This window comes from Prunus avium, chromosome 3 (assembly GCF_965620075.1).
Source record: "Prunus avium chromosome 3, drPruAviu1.hap1.1, whole genome shotgun sequence".
Classification (NCBI taxonomy): Eukaryota; Viridiplantae; Streptophyta; class Magnoliopsida; order Rosales; family Rosaceae; genus Prunus; species Prunus avium.
In genome coordinates this window covers 38,692,883-38,715,359 of record NC_142286.1, presented here as the reverse complement: position 1 = coordinate 38,715,359, position 22,477 = coordinate 38,692,883, and the positions used below count along the sequence as shown (strand labels likewise).

The window sequence follows — 22,477 nt, the reverse complement described above, 5'->3', positions numbered from 1 at the left end:
TATTTTTTTCTTTTTTGCAGGCTTTCCTGTTATGATGGGCATATTAAAGGAAGAACGCGATGATGTTGAAATGGTTGCTAAATTTTCTTCTTCTTTTCATATTTCCCCTTAATCTCATTGTTTTTCCCGAGTTATCATGTTGTAGAATCCATTCTGGTGTTTTATTGAAACTGTTTGGGTGCCACTGATGAAGCTGTTTTTATTTTCTGATAGAGATATTTCACTTTTACTGCATCTTTTTAGGTTTCTGGAATGCGAATGTGATTGTTATGTCCTTTTCACCTGTCCCAGTGATTCTTATGAATTTTCCTCCAAACGTAGTTCTTAATGTCAATTTATATTCATACATAAAGTCTCATTTATGTTTTCTGCATATGCAGGTTCGAGGTGCCCTAGAAACTCTTGTAAGTGCCTTGACTCCTATTGACCATGCAAAAGGCCCAAAGAATGAAATTCAACCAGCTCTAATGAACGCTGATCTGCTCTCCAGAGAAGCAGACAACATTTCACTTCTTCTGAGTTTGTTGGTTAGAGTTCTCTAATTATATTTGCAAAATCCTTTTCATCATTCTATTTAAATTTGCTTGATTTTTGCTATATTTTTTTGGTTCATGCACATAGTTTGACAATGTTTATATTTATTTTGGTTGTTTTTGCAGTCAGAGGAGGATTTCTATGTACGATATTACACTCTTCAACTTTTGACAGCTCTTCTCACAAATTCTCCAAATAGGTATCAGTTTAGAACTACTATTTCCCTTTAGTCTAATTTTTTTGAATTCTTTTAGTGGTTTTAGAAAGAATTTTTTCTGAGTTCCTCTTCAGGTTACAGGAAGCCATTCTGACCATACCTCGTGGTATAACTCGCTTAATGGATATGCTTATGGATCATGAGGTACAATTCACTGAATGATAATTTATCATTTTGCATTTAACTCTATTATCAACATGTTTCGCTACAATTTAACTTTTAAGCTAAAATTCATGTTTATTGGTCATCTCTCTATTTGAGGATTTTTTTTGAAATCTTTTGGAACCTATGAATTATTGAAATATGATTGTGGTATCAATCTTTTCCTGTTGTTCAGTCATACTGAACTATTGTGTTTTCCTTCTAGGTTATACGAAATGAGGCCTTATTACTTCTTACTTACTTGACCCATGAAGCTGAGGTGAGATTTTTCTCCCACATGATCCTTAGTCACTTCTTTTTATTTAGTTATATTTGTTGAACCTGTGACTGAAAAGTGCGTTTCTTTCCTTTTTTTTTTTGAAAAGAGACTCAATATTTTGTTGGTGTAAACAATAAAATTACAATCTAGTGGGCAAGATGTCCATTCCAAAAGTACAACAGAACACTAATACATAAAAGCTATCAATTGCTAAACCATCAGAACTGAAAAGTGTGTTTTTACATTTTTATTAACTGATAGATTGTTATGATATCAGGAAATTCAAAAAATTGTGGTCTTCGAAGGTGCTTTTGAGAAGATTTTCAGCATCATCAAAGAAGAAGGTGGTTCCGATGGTGGTGTTGTTGTGCAGGTAATTCTCTTTGACTTATTCTTTTCATATTTAATTCGCTGTGTGACTTGTTTAAGTGTCATTGCTGATAAACCACTTGTCAAGCTTCCTTCTACGGATTAATTTTGTAAAATTGACATGAATCAAAAGCCTTCGTTTCTTTGGTGGGTTTAGACTTTATAACTATACTGATATTTTCACCAAATTTTATAGGTAAAATAAAAATTTTCCATTATTTCACTGCAAGGGATGCAAACGTTTGTTTGTTATATACTAAACTTGTAAAACACTTACTTGTCATGTTCTAATGCCTTGATTATAGAGGGATGGCTGTTGGCACACTGTGTTACAAAATAAAATGTGTGTGTAGTTCATAAATCAAGTTCCCATTTCTCATACGTGCTCATCTCTAAAAGAAATTGAGAAATCAATTGATTTTGGAAATGGTTCTAATGTAATACACTTCTGCAGGACTGTATTGAATTGCTGAACAATCTTATTCGGAAGAATGCATCTAATCAGGTTTTTAGTTTTTTCTGTTGCTCTTATTCTTGTAATCATTGTTGTCATTTGTGCATTTTGTTTCTTTTTGCTTCTAATTAAAAGCATGTGTCATTCAGGTACTACTGAGGGAGACGATAGGATTTGACCCCTTCATGTCAATTTTGAAGCTACGAGGGAGTACTTACAGCTTCACTCAACAAAAGGTTAGATACTCGATTTTCATAACTTTGTATTGCAGACTGTTTTATTTATTATGGCACAACTCTTACTGGTAATTTGTTGTTGACATTGAATTAAACTCCATGCCAGTAGACAATTAATCTACTCAGTGCGTTGGAAACTCTTAATTTGCTAATAATGGGAGGTTCGGAGGCTGATCATGGAAAAGATGCAAATATGCTGACAAATAGGACAACCCTCGTTCAGGTAGTCTATAATACTCTCTCACTAAATTAAAAATTCTGTGATATGTAGTCTTTCTGATTTTTTAATTTTCTGGATGTAGAAGAAAGTCTTGGACCATCTTCTAATGCTGGGTGCGGAAAGCCAGTGGGCACCTGTTGCTGTCCGTTGTGCAGTAAGATAGTTCTTCACCTTCTTCATCCTCTCTCTCTCTCTCTCTCACACGCGCACACACACACACACACACACACACACAGCCCCACCCAACGAACACATCTTTTGATAGTATGTCACTATATTATATACGACCAATCAATGTCAGCTGGACATAAAAGTACTTTACCTTTTTATTGCTATACCTTTGAGCCTGTCATTATGGACTAATTACGTGAACTCTCCGTATCTGTTTCCCTGAAACTTATGTGGCATGCTAGGTGATAAAATTAATACTGATTTTCAAAAGGACGACACATATTTGGTTTAGGAACTTTTTGGTAATGATGTTTATATAGTTCCTTGTAGAGATTGATGTAATTGTTAGGGTTTGTTCACTTTGTCAGGCACTACGATGTATTGGTAATCTGATTGCCGGACATCCCAAGAATCTTGATGCCCTTTCAAGCAAATTGCTTGGAGAGGGGCCGTAGGAACCTGCTTTGAACTCAATTCTTTGAATCATCTTGCGGACATCCAGTATGCAAGAATTTGTTGCTGCAGATTATGTTTTTAAGAGCTTTTGTGAGGTTGATAATGTGTATATGCTCCTTATACCATTGATTACTTTGCTGTGCTTCGTGGGCATACTTAATTTATTACTGGCATACAAAAATTACAGCTTCATGATCGTGTACTTTTTACTTCTAATTTTATGTTATAAATTTTCTGCCACCTGGTTTTTATCAGAAAAATGCTGATGGCCAAACTATGTTAGCGTCAACTTTGATTCCTCAACCTCATTCCATGGCACATGCTCCTGTTGAGGAAGATGTGCACATGTCCTTTGGAAGGTTTGTGTATTGTATGTGCCTTTTTTCACTGCATGCTTCTAAATTCTCTGTTTATTATTTATTATTTCAGGCTTGATTGAATTATCAAACCTTTGTTGCATCAGCTAAAGCTTGATCATCTTATTCTTTTCATCTTTCTTTGTTGGAAAAGCTACTTGTGCTAATTAATTTTACAATAATTTGATTCTCTTGCAGCATGCTATTACAAGGTCTTACCTTGAGTGAGAATGATGGTGATCTTGAGGTAATGTAATACTTCAGTAGTATCTGAGTTTTGGAAAAGACTAGAATATATCTGTTCCATTAGCTAATATATTGAGGTGCAGACATGCTGCCGAGCTGCTAGTGTTCTTTCTCATGTAATGAAGGACAATATCCAGTGCAAGGAAAGGGTATGCAGTTATATCGTCTTCTGAGATCTGTCTTCTGATGTAGTAATTATTTGATTTACCGATTTTATGCCAACCATGTACTTGCATTACCTTTGATGCTCACTTTATTGTATTATCACTCGTCAAAAAGAAAAAGAAGTAAAATCGTCATCAAGTTAAAATTTTTATTGGGATTTCTTGCTTTTGGAATGGTATGGGCAATTACTAGATCACTCTTACAATGTTCTAATCTTATGAAACAATTTGCAGGTTTTGCGTATTGAACTCGAGGCACCTACACCATCTTTAGGTGCTCCTGAGCCTCTAATGCACCGTGTGGTAAAATACTTAGCCCTTGCCTCTTCCATGAAAAACAAAGATGGAAAATCAAGTGGAAACTCATATGTTGAACCAATTATCTTGAAATTGCTGGTCACTGGGCTATCTGATTTCCCTAGTGCTGTGAATTGCTTCCTAGATTCACGTCCCCACATCACATATCTTCTTGAGTTGGTCTCCAATTCCTCTACTACAGTGTACATAAAGGGATTGGCAGCTGTTCTTCTGGGGGAGTGTGTAATCTACAACAAATCAGTTGAAAGTGGGAAGGATGCTTTAACTATAGTTGATTCTATAAGCCAGAAGGTTGGGCTCACGACATACTTTCTGAAGTTTGATGAGATGCAGAAAAGCTTCCTTTTCACCTCTGCGAGGTCTACTCAGCCCCGTAAACAATTAACCAGATCTGCTTCTGCTAGTATGGTAGAGATTGAAGATGTTGATGAGAACAATTTATTGGATCAGAAAAATGAGGATCATCCAGTTCTCTCCTCAATCTTTGATGCTCCATTTGTAAACCTTGTTAGGAGCTTGGAGGTGAACATCAGAGAGAAAATCGTTGAGGTTTACAGTCACCCAAAGAGCAAGGTGGCAGTGGTGCCAGCAGAATTGGAAAAGAAGAGTGAGGAAAGTGATAGGGAGTATATAAAGCGGCTGAAAGCATTTGTGGAGAAGCAATGCTCTGAGATACAGGTATTGTTTCGTGTACACAAGCTCTTGGTTTCTCGTTTTTTCTGTGTCATTTTTTGCACTATGAAATCTCTTTTCTGAAGAGTATGTCACAACTTACAACAATAGTTAGGACTTAAGAGGCAATCAGTAGAGAAGTGTTTGGATCCGGCCATATGTGGGCTAGGGCTACTTATGGGCAGATCTCTGCAAAGATGTGGATTGGAGCCTCCATGGGTGTTTAATGGTGTGGGTTGGCCTCCATCTATTTTCCAGAAATGCAATTTTCAACCACGTATGCAACACCATTCAATCCTGAGTTTGATAGAAGTGCCCTTTGTGATGTAAAAGAGTACCCTAGTTGTCTCTGGAATAAGCATGCCGTGGTATGAATGCTTTAATATATATTGTATTAAAAAATATGGTTGGTTTGATATTCTTTCTTGTCTTTCAGGACCTCCTTGGTCGCAATGCAACTTTGGCTGAGGACGTGGCATCGACTGGTGGGGGCAGTTATGCCCGGCCTGAGCAGGGTGCGGGATCAGACAGAGTCCAGGTAGAGACATTGAGACGAGATCTTCAAGAAGCATCTAAGCGGTTGGAGTTGCTCAAGGCAGAGAAAGCCAAGATTGAATCGGAGGCATCTATGTATAGAAGCTTAGCTGGTAAGATGGAATCTGATCTGAAGAGCCTGTCGGATGCTTACAACAGTCTTGAACAGGCGAATTTTCATCTGGAGAAGGAGGTGAGAGGCCAGCAGGGCGTAGGAGGGTCTTCGTCCATTCCAGATGTAGAGGGAATTAGAGCAGAGGCAAGGGAAGAAGCTCAGAAGGAGAGTGAGGCAGAGCTGAATGATCTTCTTGTGTGCCTTGGACAAGAACAGACCAAGGTGGGAAAACTGAGTGCAAGGTTGTTGGAGTTAGGGGAGGACGTGGACAAGCTGCTTGAAGATATTGGAGATGATATGGGGCTGCCTGCTGATGGTGAAGAGGAGGAAGACTGATGATGATGCTGACGTCTTACTTTTTATTTTTATTTCATGGCGTGATCTCATCATTCATCCTCCTGGTATGGAATGGATGGTGGTGGACGGGGTTTATGCTTGGCTGTGCCTTTGTACATTTCTGGTGGAATTTGTACAGTTGATATTTATTATCATTAATACGCGAAGATTCTGGATCAAACTGTTTTCTTCTTCCTCCTCAAATTTAATTTATACTCGTTTTATTGGTAATTGTTCAAAGTTTCAATTTATTCCCTTTCCAGTATCCTTCAGGTCTGTAAGAGAGATTCGAATTTAGGAGCTTGAACGGATGGTAAATGCTCTTAACACTAGGCTACAAGGCCCTTGCAAAAGTTCATATTTCTTTTTTCACTTGGGTTACAAGTCCCATGCAGGGGTTCATATTTCTTTTCCTTAAAAAAAAATATATATATTCATAGTGACAATACGGAAGATTGGGAACTTGAACCCCTTCGGCAAAGGAAGTCTCCCCTGATTCACAACGTCAGACAAACGACTGCACATTGACAGCCAGCAATATAACAAGTGCTCACAGCTCACCCGAAAACGCAGGAGTTTGAGTTCGAAGATCCAGTGGTTGTCAGCTGAACTTTCAAATCGAAAATGGGTGACCACCAGGCCAAGAGCGAAACTGCGTCGTTGATCGAGCACAGGGCCTACGCCAGGGTGGGCCTGCTTGGGAACCCGAGTGACGTTTATTTCGGCCGGACGATCTCCTTCAGCCTTGGCAACTTCTGGGCGACCGTGTGTTTGCAGCCGTCCGATGATCTCGTCATCCAACCCCACCCCACCCCACCCACGACCTCGTCGTTTTCAAATCCCTAGACCACCTGGTACCTCCCTACACTTGAATTGCAATTACACAAAAATCGAAATCTTCAGTTTCTGCGAATGAATTGAATTATAAAAATGAAAATCAACAGGTGAATCGATTAGATAGTGAGGGTTATTATGGAGGCGTCCGATTGCTGATGGCAATTTGCAAAGAAAACGAGATTCAGTTAGAGCCTCGAAATTTCACTCTCTCATATGATACTAATATCCCTCGCCAGGTATTATGAGTTAATTTTCCATTACACTTAATTTTAGTGATTCAGTAAAGTAGCAAGTAATGATGTTTCTCTTTCACTTTCAGACAGGACTTTCAGGGTCTAGTGCTATTGTGTGTGTGCAGCCCTGAGCTGCCTCCTTGATTTTTACAAGGTTAGGCATTTGATCAAAGTCGAGGTCCGCCCCGGCCTCGTCCTTAGTGCCGAGAAGCAACTTGGAATTGTTGCCGGTCTTCAAGATCGTGTTGCCCAGGTGTATGGTAGCCTTGTTTACATGGTACTCAAATTTCAACCAGACCCTACATTGCTTCTACTTGTAGTAACTTTTTAACTTCCTAGGAATTTGACAAGGAGCACATGGATACTTTGGGGCATGGCATTTACACACCCATGGATGTTAGTCTCCTCCCACCTCTTCACCTTGTCTATGCCGAGAATCCAAGTGATTCCGGGAAGGTTCGCCTTCCACGTTGTTAGTGCTCTCTCATTGTTTCCCACCTGCTGTGCAATTTGTACAACAATTAACACATTTATTTATTTGTAAGGGCGGGTACATAGTACGGTTCTTCAAAGGTGGCTCAATGGCGACGAGTTTATAACATCATCCATGACGGAAGTTGCAAATATTGCACTAGAAGGAAGGACGGCATTACTTGAAAAGGACTACACTAAACTAGCAGCGCTCATGAACCGTAATTTTGACTTTAGAAGGTTTGAGATATCTACATTTTGACTCATAATTTGATTATGTGATTGCCCGACTCTGATCCCAGAAGCTCTCATATCTGTTTATTTGGACTGAATTAGAGTAAATAAGAAATTAATTTGAAAAGGAAGGTGATTGCACAACATGATGTTGTTCAGACTGTTGCCACACAAGGTTGATTGCACAAACTGTACATTTGTATGCCACATCTTATTCACTTTCTAATCCCCTTGACAGACCAGAAAGCTGGATAAATAAAAACAAAAAATGATAGCAAAATTGTAGCCATGGTCCCCAAATAAGACCCCACTTTATTTTTCATCCCTCAACCCCAAAAATTGTTATGGTCGCCCTTCAATTAGATATCGTGTTGCACCACTTGTCCTTTCCGTCAATTCTGTTAGTTTCTCCGTCAAAATTGATCACATGTGATGCACGTGATATTTTTTTGATGGGCAAATAAGACTTTTACCCAGCTACTACCCTCACCACTTCTCAGCCTACATGACACTCAGCTGGGCTGGAGTCAGACCTTATGTTTTGAACCATCTTCATATTTGCTAGCATTTTATGTATCTTATGGCTGCTCAGTACCGGTACATGGATGTTGTGCAGAAGCATGTTTGGAGATGATGCTCTTGGCGCTTTAAACATAGAAATGGTGGAGGTGGCCCGAAGGGTGGGTGCAGCATCCAAATTCACAGGTAGCGGTGGGGCTGTAGTCGTATTTTGCCCAGATGGTCCTTCACAAGTGAAGCTCTTAGAGGATGCTTGCCAAAAGGCTGGTTTTAAACTTGAACCGAGACAAGTCGTTCCCTCTCTTCTAAATGAGGTTGATCTTCAGACTCTCACAAAATAGGCGAGTACTTGGGGTCTTTTCAGTTTTGTTCTTGACACCCTCCCGCCCTTCTCTCCCCGTCTCTCATTGCTTTATATTGGTAAAGTAGAACTGTCAATTTTTGGTAGATGCTCCATTAATAAAAGGGAACGACTTACCCAAGGGGTTTGGTCTAGTGGATATCCTGGCTAGGCCTGCAAGTGGGCGAATGTTAGCTGGCCTCAGTGAGGTCCAGCGTTCGAATCCCACCTTGTGAAAAACACCCCCTGGGGAGAGTCAAATCCGTTCAGGTCTACGACTCGGAGTGGTTGCTCACTTGCTATTACCAAAAAAAAGGGAACGACTTTAATTTGATCAATTGCTGTCAGCTTGAATGCCTATACTTCCAAATTTCAAAGGTACAACTGTCAATTTTGATAGATGCTCCATTTATTATTATAAGGGAACGAAGTTATGTTATGCCAGCCTTAACAGAGACCAAGAGGAGTTGAATATCAATTTTATTTCCATGTGTAGAGAATGTTGAGATCAGAGCACTACTGAATGAAAAGACGACCTTCAACACTCAATGTCTCTGTATTTCTATTGACGGCAACGTTTCAATCAAAAGTACATTGGCCCAAACTAAAACTCAAAGTAATCTCTATAAGAAGGCATGAATTAGAATACAATTTATGATCAATAGAACATATACAACATCCCACCACTAGAGCTAGAGCTATAGAGATCTTGAGACCCCAACCAAAAAAAAAAAAAAAACCTAAGAATAATACACACAGCAATCAGCAAAAAGCTAAGCTCGATCAGAACCAAGAAACAGTGCACTCTCTCTCTCTCTCTCTCTCTTTTTCTGTGCTGAGCTGAGGTTACGTGATGAGAAAATATCTCCTACTCCCTACCTCCTGAGCATTTTATGAATACAGGCTACAGCTGCAACTGCCAGTGGAAGAGCAACATGCTTCAAATTTTTCTTTCAAGATCTTAGTAAACAACCACAGCCACCAACAAGCTACTTAGAACCAATTCATTCACGGTTCACATAGCGAATTCATGAGCTCCCGTGGTGAACCCCAGATTGGAAGATCGAGTAGAGATTGAGTAATCTGTTCCTCTTGTTCACTACACATTGCTTCCGCTATGTCACACAGATTCGAAACATCACCAATGATAGCTTCCTGGGCTTCTGCCTGCATGGAGGAAGAAGGATTAAGGATTGCAATTATATTGTGCCAGTGGAACCGTGGAAGGATTTCGCCATACCATACAACCGTAACCCAAAAAATTAAAAGCTTTCTTCTCCGCCTCACTCTCCATTGGTAACTCAATTTTAAGGTCAATAAGGATCGAGGCAACGTTCATAAGACAAGCACCGATGATACTAAAAGCAAGCATCACAGAAATCTTTGTTCTCAATTTTCCACAGAGTAAGTGTAATAATGCCAAAATCAGCTCAACTCAGCCCCGAATTGGTGTCGTGGAGCATAAATTTCTGGCCTTGCAAAACCCTAAGACCCAAAATCTTTCAATTTTCATAATTCCTCACCAGCTAAACAATTGTAAAACCAAAGGAAAGAAATGCCCTTTTAACTGCAAGAGAAGCTCATCCCCCACTGACCCACAAACGGACTCCGACCCTTGAAGCTCAGAAGGACCCGAACCAGCCAACGACGCCGTTTTCTCTCGGTCTTTCTCTGTCAATCGATGTTGCTGTTGTTGTTCTTGAAGATGGCATGTCCTCTCTTCAACTGCGCGCAATGTGCTCGACAAAAGTTCCCACTGGTCGATCTCCGCCTGGTACTGAGTTTTGAGCTTCAAAAGCGACTTCTTCTTCCGCTCTCTCCGGAGTTTCTCGGCATCCTCCTGTAGATCCGCGGCAGACGCAGACGGTGGAGCCCGGAGCGACGAGTCAGCAGATTGGTCGACCCGGCGCTTCTTCCTGCGTTTGAAAACGAAGCCGTCTTCATTCACGAGCTCCCAGTCTTCGTCGTCTTCTCAAGCTGCTGCTCCTGAAGCTGTTGACTCCACCATTATTGCTCACAACGCAGCCACGAGCGGGAAAAACTGAAAATTTGAGACTGAATTAGTGAAATACCCCTTGAACTTGTACATAATTTTCAATTAGACCCCTATTCTTTTTTTTTAGAAAATTAAGGATATGAATTTTTTTTTTCGTCAATTTACCCCCTGCCGTCTAAATCATCAACATTTCATCCAATTTTCAGTTAAATTATTTTTAAAATTATTTTTTTGGAAAAATTTTGAAGAAAAATAGGAAAATTAACCCAAAAAAACAAAGAAGAAAAAGATACTAAAGAAAAAAGATCCTGAGAACCCCCACCTTAACTTGGTTTCTGATTCCTTGAGAGAGAGTTTTTTTTTTTTTTTTTTTAGTTGTTGGGTTGTGTTTATTTCAGCATTTTTCTTGTTCTTTTGATTGTTAGCTTTATGTTCTCTCACCTTGAAGAGAAGACTGAGGAGATAAATGTTGGGTTGATCAACACAACGAGGGGACCATGTGGGTTTTTTGATGGTTGAGATTTGGCATTTGGTGGAAGATTTGAGGCAGACTTGCCATACATTTTCCTCAAATTGCAATCCGTATAAACCAAATCAATTTTTCTACCTGTTAGTACGAGTCACAGACTCACAGCCTTACCTCTCAACCTTCGTTCGTGGTGCCATTTAGCTGACTGTAACAATCCCAGAAACCCAGATCTGGTTTTTCACTCCTCCCCCACAAACCCAAAAACTCCAGCCAGAAAACACAAACCCAGAAATCCAAATCTGGTTTTTCACCCCTCCCCCACAAACCCAGAAACTCCAGCCAGCAACCACAAACCCATAAACCCATATCTGATTTTTCACCCCTCCCCCACAAACCCACAAACCCCATAGGAAAATTGACAACAACAACAACAAGAAAAAAAAAGAAAAAAAAAGAATGAACCAAACCTGTCGCCACTCCCCTCCCCCATCTATATATATATCTCCTTCAGCAACCCTAAACCTTAACCTGAGCCGAAATCCATCCCCACTCGAGATCTATTCCAAGCCCTAGCCTAAACCCATCCCTAACCCTTGCCCCCAAGTCCCACGGTTTTGGGTTTAGCCAAAGGAGAAGAAGCAAGGGAGAGATAAAGGCAAAGAGAAGAAGGAAAAAGAAAATGAAAGAGAGGACGGAGACAGAGGGAAGAGAAAAGAAGAAGAAGAAGAGGAAGAGGAAGAAGGACGAGAGAGAGAGAGAGAGAGAGGGAGAGAGTTTTCAGTTTTTATTTTAAGACTATTATTTCAATTTTCCATTTTTTAATTTTATTTTTCCATTTTTATTTATTTTTAACGTACAAAATGACTATTTTACCCTCATATTTAACGGCAAATTGGATGAAATGTTGCAAATTTAGACGGCATGGGGAAATTGGGGAAAAAAAAAAGTTCATATCCTTAATTTTCTAAAAAAAAAGAATAGGGGGTTAATTGAAAGCGAGGTTCAAGTTCAGGGGTATTTCACTAGTAAACCCAAATTTTAAAGTGACAAAATTCGCTCCAGTTGCCTTCAGGTGGACACTTCAGTATGATGATGTGTTATGACATGCCACATGCCGAGAGAACGGCGTCGTTTTCACTTTCTCAAGGAAAACGACATTCCGTTTTCTTTTTCTCGGTTAATATGACAAACGACCCCCAAGAAAAGGGGAGGACATGGTTCAACTCACACAGTTGGTCATTACGCTTTCTTCGAAGGAAACCTAAAATGGCCTGCCAATAAGTATCACCTCACCTATGGTTTTCTTCAAGGAACCCCAGCTAACGCCATGAGTGCAGTTGCGCGTGCTTTTGTAACATGGCAGGGCAACACACACTTCACGTTCAGCCAAGCCCAAAGCGTTGAGAGCGCTGATCTGAAGATTGGTTTTGGGAGGGGTGATCATGGAGATGGGGCTAATAATGCATTTGATGGCCCAGGTAAGACCATAGCCCATGCTTTTCCGCTATCTGATGGGAGATTTCACTACGATGCTGATGAGACGTGGGTGGTGGGCGCTGTACCGGGTGGTTTCGACTTGGAGACTGTGGCTTTGCATGAAATTGGACACCTTCTTGGACTTCACCATAGCGATGTTCCAGGGGCTGTCATGCAATCTGCAATTCCTGGTGGCACCCCATCTGAGGCTGTGGGCGCAGTTGCACGTGCTTTTGCAACATGGCAGGCCAACACACACTTCATGTTCAGCCAAGCCCAAAGCATTGAGAGCGCTGATCTGAAGATCGGTTTTGGAAGGCGTGATCATGGAGATGGACACCCGTTTGATGGGCCGCTTGGGACCGCTGCCCATGCATTTCCGCCGTCTGATGGGAGATTTCACTACGATCCTGATGAGACGTGGGTTGTGGGTGCTGTGCCTGGTGGTTTGGACTTGGAGACTGTGGCTTTGCATGAAATTGGGCACCTTCTTGGGCTTGGCCATAGCTCTGTTCCAGGAGCTGTCATGCTTCCTGAAGTCCGCACTGGATTTACCCAGAGCTTGCATGCGGATGATATTCAAGGAATTAAAGCTTTATACAACACTTGATTAATGTTGTTATTATTATAAGTTATAAGTTTAGTAGTTCATCCAAAGTCATCATGCTTTCGTTTTTTTTTTTTCCCTGTATCAAATAAAGGTACATCTCCTGGGTGTACGTACTTAGATTTTAAGCTGGATATTTAGTATTGAATCGTGATGTTCTCCTGTTTGTAGTTTTTTAATATTAATTTCCTCAGTTTAATAAAGTATAAAGTTCATTTCATGTCTGAAGTTTCTTTCTGTTAAGAAAATTTGGTTAACAAAATGACAAGTAATTATACTAAGATTCTTTCTAAAACAAAGACATCACCCATAACTGTCCAATTAAATTGATGTCTGCGCTTATATTCAATGTGTCATTGTCAGGGCTGTTACTTATTGGGGTCGACTAGTTTTGCTTTCTTCCTAAGCTCTGGAATTTGTCCTGTCTCTCCCTTCTTGTCCAAATATCATAGAATAGAAGGAAAAACGGATCGAAGAAGAAGAGTTGCGCTAGGCAGGGAAGAAGATTGATGATATTAATTTTATTAAGGTCTTTGATGTTCGGTCTGGAAGATATTATAGACAAGCAGCAGGTTTGATATTTAACTTTCATTTAGTTAAACAAGCCTAGATGAAACTATACGGTGTGCTTATTCTTCTTCAATTAATTTAAGTGAGGAGTCATTAGGGTTAGGGAGGACTAGATATTCTACACTGCAATTTAAAGCATCAAAGAACATGAAACCTTGATGATGTTAGAGGTGTGAGTTAATGTCTTACAAAGTACTTTTTGTGTTTCGATTCATTTGCAAGTTTTCGTGTTTTGATTCGTGAATCTTGCATTCATGTACAATCAGAACGCATATATGCTTGGATTTAAGTCGTATTTTCTCTTTTTAATCATTAGAGAAAGAAAGGGATTCAAACTTTTGACTTTTTTCAACAACATTGAGAAAAAAAAAGTACTACTATGGACGAATAGATATAGTAGTATCTTGTTTCATAACCCCTTTAGTTAAACAAGCCTACATGAAACTCGTTTAGTTAAATATACCTAGCGTAGATATTTTCCGAACTAAAGATAATACTCAGTCGACTCTCTTAGTTGGCTTCTTCATGATATGGGAAGGGAAATTTTGTGGCTCACGATTTCTCATCACCTCCAGATGGGAGTTCAAATCAAGTTGAGTTGGAATGATCAGCGGCTGCGCAAGAAATAGAACCAAACCACCAAGGGATATTTGCACACGGTTGCTATTGAAGGCATGCATATGCTTCGTCATCTATGTAACGTCAGCAAACTTGCATGATGATGATGGTAAAGTAAAAAAAAAATATTAGTTGTGAAAATACCTGTAGGATGTCTATATATGCCTAGAGGGGGTTAATAGGCCAATTTAATATTATAATCAAATAAATAAAAATAAACTTTGATAGCAGGATTGATATGGTTTATCAATCCTGAAACGTGCTGGAAATAAAATAAAAGAACACAGAGAGAATTATTTTACTTGGTAAAACCCCACCTCTGGGGAAAATCCACGGGACTCCTCAGTCCAACACAAATCCACTATAGAACGATGATTACAAGAAAACTTGCATGATGATGATGGTAAAGTAAAAAAAAAATATTAGTTGTAAAACAAAAGTAAACATGATGATGATAGGTATACAGAGTCACTTATTCTTCTCTTCAATCATACGTCTCCAACCTCAAGACTTAACTATAGTTAAACTCTAAAGTAATAATGCTCATGTATTTACTATGGAAAGCCTAGCTGTCAATCTCATTCTGGAAATTGGAGTTGCACCATGTACCTTGGATGCAAGTCTGCTCATTCTAGACCTATAAATAGCCCTCCAAGTATGAGGCTTTTGCACAACATATCAAAAACCAAAAGTAGTATTTATTTCCTTACTCATTTGAGAAAGGGGTGTCCCAAGGGTGACAAAGTTGAAGGCATCCAAGACCTCAAGGAATCCCAAAATGGCCTCCCTCTAAGTATGGTTTTCTTCTGCAAGGCACCCCAGCTAAGACCATGAGTGCAGTTGCACGTGCTTTTGCAACGTGGGCCGGCAACACACACTTGTCGTTCAGCCAGGCTCAAAGCGTTGAGACCGCGGATCTGAAGATGGGGTTTTTTAGGGGTGATCATGGAGATGGAAGACCATTTGATGGGCCGGGTAAGATCATAGCCCATGCTTTTCCGCCGTCTGATGAGAGATTTCACTATGATGCTGATGAGACGTGGGTTGTGGGTGCTGTGCCTGGTGGTTTGGACTTGGAGACTGTGGCTTTGCATGAAATTGGACACTTTCTTGGACTTGGGCATAGCTATGTTCCAGGAGCTGTCATGCAACCTCAAATCCCAACTGGATATACTCAGGGCTTGAATGCGGATGATATTCAAGGAATTAAAGCTTTATACAACACTTGATCTTGGTGATGATGATCAGGTCATCAAGAATGTTAAAGTCAACTTCTTATATTTTTATGTTTATCAAATAAGGTACCTCACCTGGAGGGGAGTGTACTTAGAGTTAGAGTGTGCGATAGTACAATATTGGATTAAAGTATCAGCATACATATATATATATACATGACGCTGGATATTTAATTGTTTTAATTAAAGAACCTCAGATATTCTACTTTCAAGTCATAAACGATTAGTAATTTAAAAAAAAAATTTAAACAAGGGTCAATTGGATTTAGATGAATCAACATGATACATTATTGTTTGACAAAAAAATCAAAAACTACTAGTCATCATCTAAAATTAATGAGTGATAATGTGACCTAAAATCAATTGTTGTCAATAGATTGAGAGGCCCAAAACGATTTATACTATTAAGACACTCTCAACAAGTTTAAACTAATACATTATCATTATTAAACTTATGTTGAGCATATGCAAGTACAGTCTACAGTCTATCAAAGAAATACTTTAACACAACAAAATTAAGTTGAGGTTCCGTCTCAAAATCAATTGTTAATGGGAGAATAAGTAGTCCAACTCTCTATAAACCCTTTTAAGGTTTGTTAGTTTTTCAATGTGAGACATTTTCGCTTTCACATTCTTGCAGATACATCTGAATGGTTCTTCGATCTTTGATTCTAATACTAATTTGAGTCTTTCCAAACAAAGAGACAATGAAAGTAAAGTGATGATCTAGTCTTATATGTGTCAATTTTAAAGAGCCCAGGCCGCCCCCCCCCCTCTCTCTAGATAGGCTAGTTTAATAGCTAGCGTAGATATTTCCGAGCTAAAATAATCAACTATCTCTTAGTTGTCTTCTTCGTGATGGGAAGGGAAGTTTTGTGGCTCAAGCTCTCTCACCTCCAGATGGGAGCTAAAACCAAGTTGAGTTGGAATCAGTGGCTTTGCACGAACTAGGATGGGATCCACCAAAGGGACATCTGCACATGTACGAGGTTGATATTGAAGCCATGCATGTAAACTTTAGAAGCTATAAACAAACTGAGGAGGGAGACCTCTATTATACACATTTCCCAAGATGTCTTGCCCATGAAGAAACACCAAGAAAGATCCTTAATGCAATAGAACAATGAATCTCAATCCTTATATAGAACTAGGAACCTTTTAGCTTTTACATATTTAATCTAAAACACTAATATAAAAGCCACTGGATGAGATAAGTTTGAGTTCTTGAGTAACAATGAGTCTTTGGCAATCCCACAATGATTAGAAGACCACTTTCGTGAGATTAACACAAGATATTAATCTTACATTCTCCCACTTAATCAAATAATTATTCAGACTCAAAATTAATCACTTAATGACCATGTAGAACTATCAACACTTCTCTATTCCTTTATCAAGCCGATGTCATAATCAAGAGACTCATATAGAACTGTCGAAGCACATTGAACATATAACATTAAAGGATTTTACAACCACACATATGAGCAATCAAAAACACATAAGGCTTCCAACTGGACTGAGATCGAAGAATTGCTATGATCAAGTGTTATAAGATCATAACATTTCTTAATTAGCTCACCCTTCAAGACTACCAAGGTCTTTCTGTAAACAAATGAAATAGTTTTATCATGGATACAAACTGCAAATAACAAGATTGCTAGCTTCATTGCAGCTTTAAAACTTAATCCATTTGACAATCAAGCAGTAACACAAAATAACAATAAAGAAATACCTCAATTATATTATCAAAAAAGTATTGCGAGACCTATCGTTTGGACCCTGAGTTCATTTCAAAGAGAACGATGAAACAAGTGCAACTCACCGTTTTGCTATAACATATAAGGCAATTCTGGCCCTAATATTTTAAATTAATTTTTAATATTTTATATCTTTAAGGGAATGGACTACATTGACTAACATATACAAACACAATGACCAAATTGGCCAAATTGATAACACAAGGACTAAATTGCCCTATGAAATAAAACACAAGAACCATTTGAACATTTAAGCCAAAATTAAAATAAATGTTTTGAAAAAAAAAAAAAAACACAAATGAGATATGAAAAATCAATAATGGCCTTAATGGTATTGTAATCTAGCAGGGTAAAAACGGCATTGCGTATCTATCTTTATTCACGAATTGACCCCAACGTGTCTTGTCTTTTCTCATTCGAAACTATTCCCAAATTGCCAATTGGTCCTTTTGCAGTTGAGGACATACGTGGTTAACCGTGCCTCTTCCGAGTTTTTAACTCTGCTCAAGGCGTTACGCTCCAACAGTCCAACTACGCCCGCCGGCTTCTTCTCTCTTTGCAGAAATGAGCTGCATTGAGATGTTGAGGTGGTGGGATCATTGGGTCGAAGAAGCTCTTCAGAAACTTGAACACCTGCAACTCCTCCGTTCTCTCAGACTCATTTACCTCCAAAATGGACCAACCCATGAAGCCCAAACCCCGTCGAAGATGAATTCCATGTGTTCGATGAAATGCAGCCGTGGGACCGATCCTCTGTGGAGGTCCACATTCCTGAACCCACGTTCCAGAAATGGCTCCACGACATTCCCAATTCCGGTACGGTTCAATTCAACAACTATTTTCCAATTTGCTTTTTGTGGAATTTTCTCTGTTTTGAACTTACATTACGTTTATGGAATTCACAGGAGATGAGGAAGGTACCCATAAGTTCAGAAAGCTTCTACTATTCTCTGGGAATGACTATTTGGGCTAGAGCTCACATCCTACCATTGGAAAAGCTGCTTCCAAGGTTGTCTTTTTTGCATAATTTTTGTAAAGACTGCATCTTTAAGTTACTATGTAATAATAAGGATTTATATTCAACCAGGCAGCCCTAGAACATGGGATGGGCCACAGGGGCTCTGCTTTAATCTGCGGATATACCGATTACCATAGGCGACTCGAGTCATGCATTGCAGACTTAAAGAAGAAAGAGGTATGAGCTGCTCTGTTTATACATTATACTCTGCTGATTTAACTTCTTTATGTGAACTTTTTCATTCATTCTCTTCTTCCTGTTTATTGGCCATGGCCCATGCATGGTGTCAAGGGTCATTTGGTAGAAATTTGGATTTAGACTATGCTAGCTTTAACTGTCAGAAATATTCACACGCTTTCCCAGTCAATGAACATCATTTCCTTTTTCATTTCTAGACGAAGTTTAATTGTGTGGTTTTTTTAGAGCTCTAAAGCCTTTGATTCTGTTGTTTTGAACTTTATGTCTGGTTTATTGAAATACTTTTTTTAGGTTTTTTAGCTCAAACCTGAAAACTGGTGCAATCTTGTTTCAAATTTATCCCCTAGGATTGCCTTCTTTGTCCCACAGGATTTGCAGCCAATATGGCGTTGATGGTAGCTATGGGAAATGTTGGCTCTCTCTTGGCTGCTGGAAAAACACCTTTAACTAATGAAAAAATTGCCCTTTTTTTCTGATGCACTGAACCATGCGTCAATAATCGATGGTATTCGTCTTGCTGAACGACAAAAATCTGTAGAGATATTCGTCTATAGACATTGCGACATGACTCACCTTAATGCATTGTTGTAGGTCTTAAACTTTTTGTTTTGAATTTGTGTCCCTCTTCTAATTGGATATGCACTTCCTTCTGTCCATAGCTTAGAAATGCATTTTGTGTTGTGACAGATCAAGTTGCACAATGAGGAAGAAAGTCGTCGTGACTGATAGGCAAGTGTTCCTATTTTTAAATGCTACTTTCTGTACCATCATTTCAGTTGGAATCATATACACATTCATATAAAGTGTTCCTATTGATTTTATTTGTTATATTTCTTATGAATTGTTTTTGTCTTTCACTACAACTTGTTTAGTATGGACGGAGACTTTGCACCAATGATTGAGCTTGTGAAGCTACGCAAAGCGCATGGCTTTCTGTTAGTTATTGATGATGTAAGTCCTCTTGAGTTATTCCACAGTAAAACTTGTGAAACCTTTTTAAGGTTAATCTTGTACACACATCAATGATTGTCTTAATTATATTTTGAATGAATTCCCCAGTTACACCCAAAAATCAACTTGTCCTCCTCATTGAATAAATATGTCTTTAGTACAGGAAAAAGTTGGTCTATTTTTTTCGTTTTCTTTTTATGTAGGCATAAGGTATTAGTCATAAAAAGAAAGTATTCTCTTTGACTCAGGCTCATGGAACATTTGTTTGTGGTAAAAATGGTGGTGGAGTGGCAGAGCAATACAATTGTGAAAGAGATGTTGACATATGTGTTGGGACTTTGAGTAAGGCTGCAGGTTGCCATGGCGGATTCATAGCATGCAGGCAAGTGTTCATGCTATCTTTTTTCTTAGTAACAATAACAGATTTTGTAATTTGTAAATGTTAGGTTTATAGTAACTAGCAAATATGAAATGAAAATGCTGTGCACTATTCCTGAATTTCTCTGAAATATGCTAAAATAAGGAGGGAAAACTGTGGCAGTTGGTTTTAAAACTTAATACTTCAGGTGTTGAAATAATGGGTTCTTGTGTGTTCCATTTCTTTCTTTGTAATGGGTTCTTGCCATATAAACAGCAAAAGGTGGAAGCAACTCATACAATCAAGGGGTCGGTCTTTTATATTTTCAACTGCTACGCCAATACCAATTTCTGCTGCTGCCCGTGGTAATATATAATTTTGTTTGTTACAGGTGCTTTAGTTGAATATAATCAGAGAAGCTAGTTCTGAATGTTATGTCAAATTATGGGTTTTTAGAGCCAACATATGTAATAATCACTCGAATGAGCCAAGTTCAGGAGCCGGCTCGAGCTTGGATTGTAAGCCCCATGTATGATTGTTCACAAAACGGAATGGAACAATATCATAATATTGAGCAGTCTTCTACATTACTGTGGCTGTAATTTATCATGCATTATTCACATGCCATGATTATAGCATTTATTTTCTTATCTTTATTGAAGTTTTTCCCTTTGTTAACAATACAAATATAACTATGCAGCTGCTCTTATTGTGGCAGGAAAGGAAACATGGCGTAGAAGGGAAATTTGGAATTGGGTGCAGGACCTTCGTGCTCTCACTGGAATCCCCGTAAATAGTCCCATAATATCTCTTATGGTAGGGAGGGAAGAGAAGGCTCTGCAAGCAAGCCAGTTTTGTTTCCCTCTCTATCTGTTTGTGTGATTTGGAGATCATTCTACAACTGTATCTAACTTTGTTTATCATCAATGAACAGGAGTTTGTTGAAATCTGGTTTCCATGTGACTGCAATCAACAGTGCCACCCAACTCATGCAGGTCTGTGACAAGTCTTCGTTTCTGCTACAGTATATTTACAAGTTTGGGTTGTGCTCATCTTGTTCATTTTGTATTATGATGCTTTGCTATTTGACCTGATTTAGTCCTGTTGAGTTAAATCTACCATTTAGCTTGTATTCATGAGGTCGAAAGATTAATTGACACAACCCTATTATATAAAAAATGATTGGTCATAGTGAAAATAAGTCCAAAATGCATGTAACAAAGTTTGGAAATTGAAATCTAACTCGTTGCACTTGGGAAAAATGTGGGTCTATAGTTTAGTTCCTCCTCCACAGTGGATGGGTTGAAATTAATGTTGTTTCTTTGTGTACTTTACATATTTTTATTTGTACTTTTTCAACAGGCTACGCGTGACATTGAGCGCAACGCACACAAGAAACGATATTGAGAGGTTCACAGCCGCACTCTCCCTTTGTGTCAATTTCCAAGAAATTGGCATCCACGGCTGAAATGGTGGATATGCAGGGCTTTAGGATTTGATTTGTTTTAGATCCCAATAGTTCATAAGCGTACTGAGAAAACACATATAGTGTAATAAGAATTAAACATCACTTCATTTAGACCTTCTCGTACTTGTGACAATGGAATCAGATTTCCCACTATATTCACAACAAAAACAAGAATTTGTAAACATAACAGTAATTTTATAAAATAAAATAAAATTTTGAATACTAATGGGTTCATTCTCCAGGAATTAAATACCACCTCCCACCCAGAAATTAAATTCCTCCAAAATCAAGAATTCAATTTCTAATTTTGTATGGGCCCCACTTACTTTTCAATTCCTTGATCTGAAGTAAATGCGGAATTCAATTCCTGATGAGAATTTCAATTCATGATTAGTAAACACACCAGTAATGTCTGTAAAAACTCTAGCGCTATCAAGCTTCCTATATAAGTTCTCATCAAAACACCGCCTGCATGATGCCGAAACTTGTCATACTTGATCGCCTGCATGATGCCGAAACTTGTCATACTTGATCTCCTTGCTCGGTGCAAATCTATTCAAGTCTGCCATGTCCAAACTTGCATCAAGCATTGTCAAGAATTTTTCATAGCTAGTAACTAGACGGTAAGAGTTGCGCTATTTTTCATAGCTAATAAAACCTTAGGTTAGACAGTGACTATGCTGTCAAAAAGAGATACCGTCCTATTTTATATTGGATAAAGTTGTATAACACTTTTGTAATTCAATTAATTAAATAAGTAAAATAAAGGTAACTTTTCGAATAATAACCACAAATGAATTACTGTAAAATATCATATTCATATCAAATAAATCTTCATTACTCTCACATTTCTATAAAATTAAAAACAGTTACAGACACTCTTTATTTTGATATGGAGGGGATATCAGGATTAGAATACAAACGTGCTTGTCTATTCCATTCTCATCTCTCTCAGTTAAATTTAAAGTAGCATAGACGCTTTGAATCTATTTTGAATATTTAATATGAGTATGATAATTTTGAATTTTATTTTTTCAGTAGCACATATAAAGTTGGAGAGGAAAAGCCTTTATACTCAAACTGTTGTGTTTTGTTAAGTGTATATTCTCCCCAAAATCACTTATGGGGAAAAACATCTCTCGTTTTGGGCTCGTTTCGGAGTGATTCTGGATATAACAATAATCACTTCTATGGAGTAGCACTTCTTCATAGAATCACTTTAAAATCACTTAAAGTGATTATACGGAGAAACACATAAGCGATTCTGGCCCTCCCAAAATCATTCCAAAACGAGCTTATAATC

The 22,477-nt window shown here is 38.6% G+C and overlaps 2 protein-coding genes and 3 pseudogenes across 2 annotated transcripts; 4 read left to right on the top strand and 1 right to left on the bottom strand.

Annotated features, from left to right (window-relative positions):
• The first annotated feature begins 12 nt into the window (after window positions 1-12).
• Window positions 13-6,000, top strand: LOC148296122 (golgin candidate 6-like). Its single transcript, XM_088250392.1, has 15 exons — window positions 13-73; window positions 381-527; window positions 660-733; window positions 826-895; window positions 1,119-1,172; window positions 1,450-1,545; window positions 1,996-2,046; window positions 2,145-2,231; window positions 2,341-2,454; window positions 2,534-2,605; window positions 3,334-3,437; window positions 3,633-3,681; window positions 3,764-3,829; window positions 4,079-4,840; window positions 5,271-6,000. The coding sequence occupies exons 1-15, from the start codon at window positions 32-34 to the stop codon at window positions 5,817-5,819; spliced, it is 2,337 nt and encodes a 778-aa protein (XP_088106518.1). The 5' UTR covers window positions 13-31; the 3' UTR covers window positions 5,820-6,000.
• A 196-nt stretch (window positions 6,001-6,196) lies between these two features.
• On the top strand, window positions 6,197-8,791 carry LOC148296121 (glucuronokinase 1-like; annotated as a pseudogene).
• A 98-nt stretch (window positions 8,792-8,889) lies between these two features.
• On the bottom strand, window positions 8,890-10,461 carry LOC148296120 (uncharacterized; annotated as a pseudogene).
• A 485-nt stretch (window positions 10,462-10,946) lies between these two features.
• Window positions 10,947-15,418, top strand: LOC148296119 (uncharacterized). The gene is made up of 3 exons (XM_088250707.1): window positions 10,947-10,952; window positions 12,120-12,958; window positions 14,941-15,418. Exons 1-3 carry the CDS (start codon window positions 10,947-10,949, stop codon window positions 15,416-15,418), a joined length of 1,323 nt encoding a protein of 440 aa, XP_088106833.1.
• A 2,280-nt stretch (window positions 15,419-17,698) lies between these two features.
• On the top strand, window positions 17,699-21,353 carry LOC148296118 (8-amino-7-oxononanoate synthase-like; annotated as a pseudogene).
• Window positions 21,354-22,477: the final 1,124 nt, after the last annotated feature.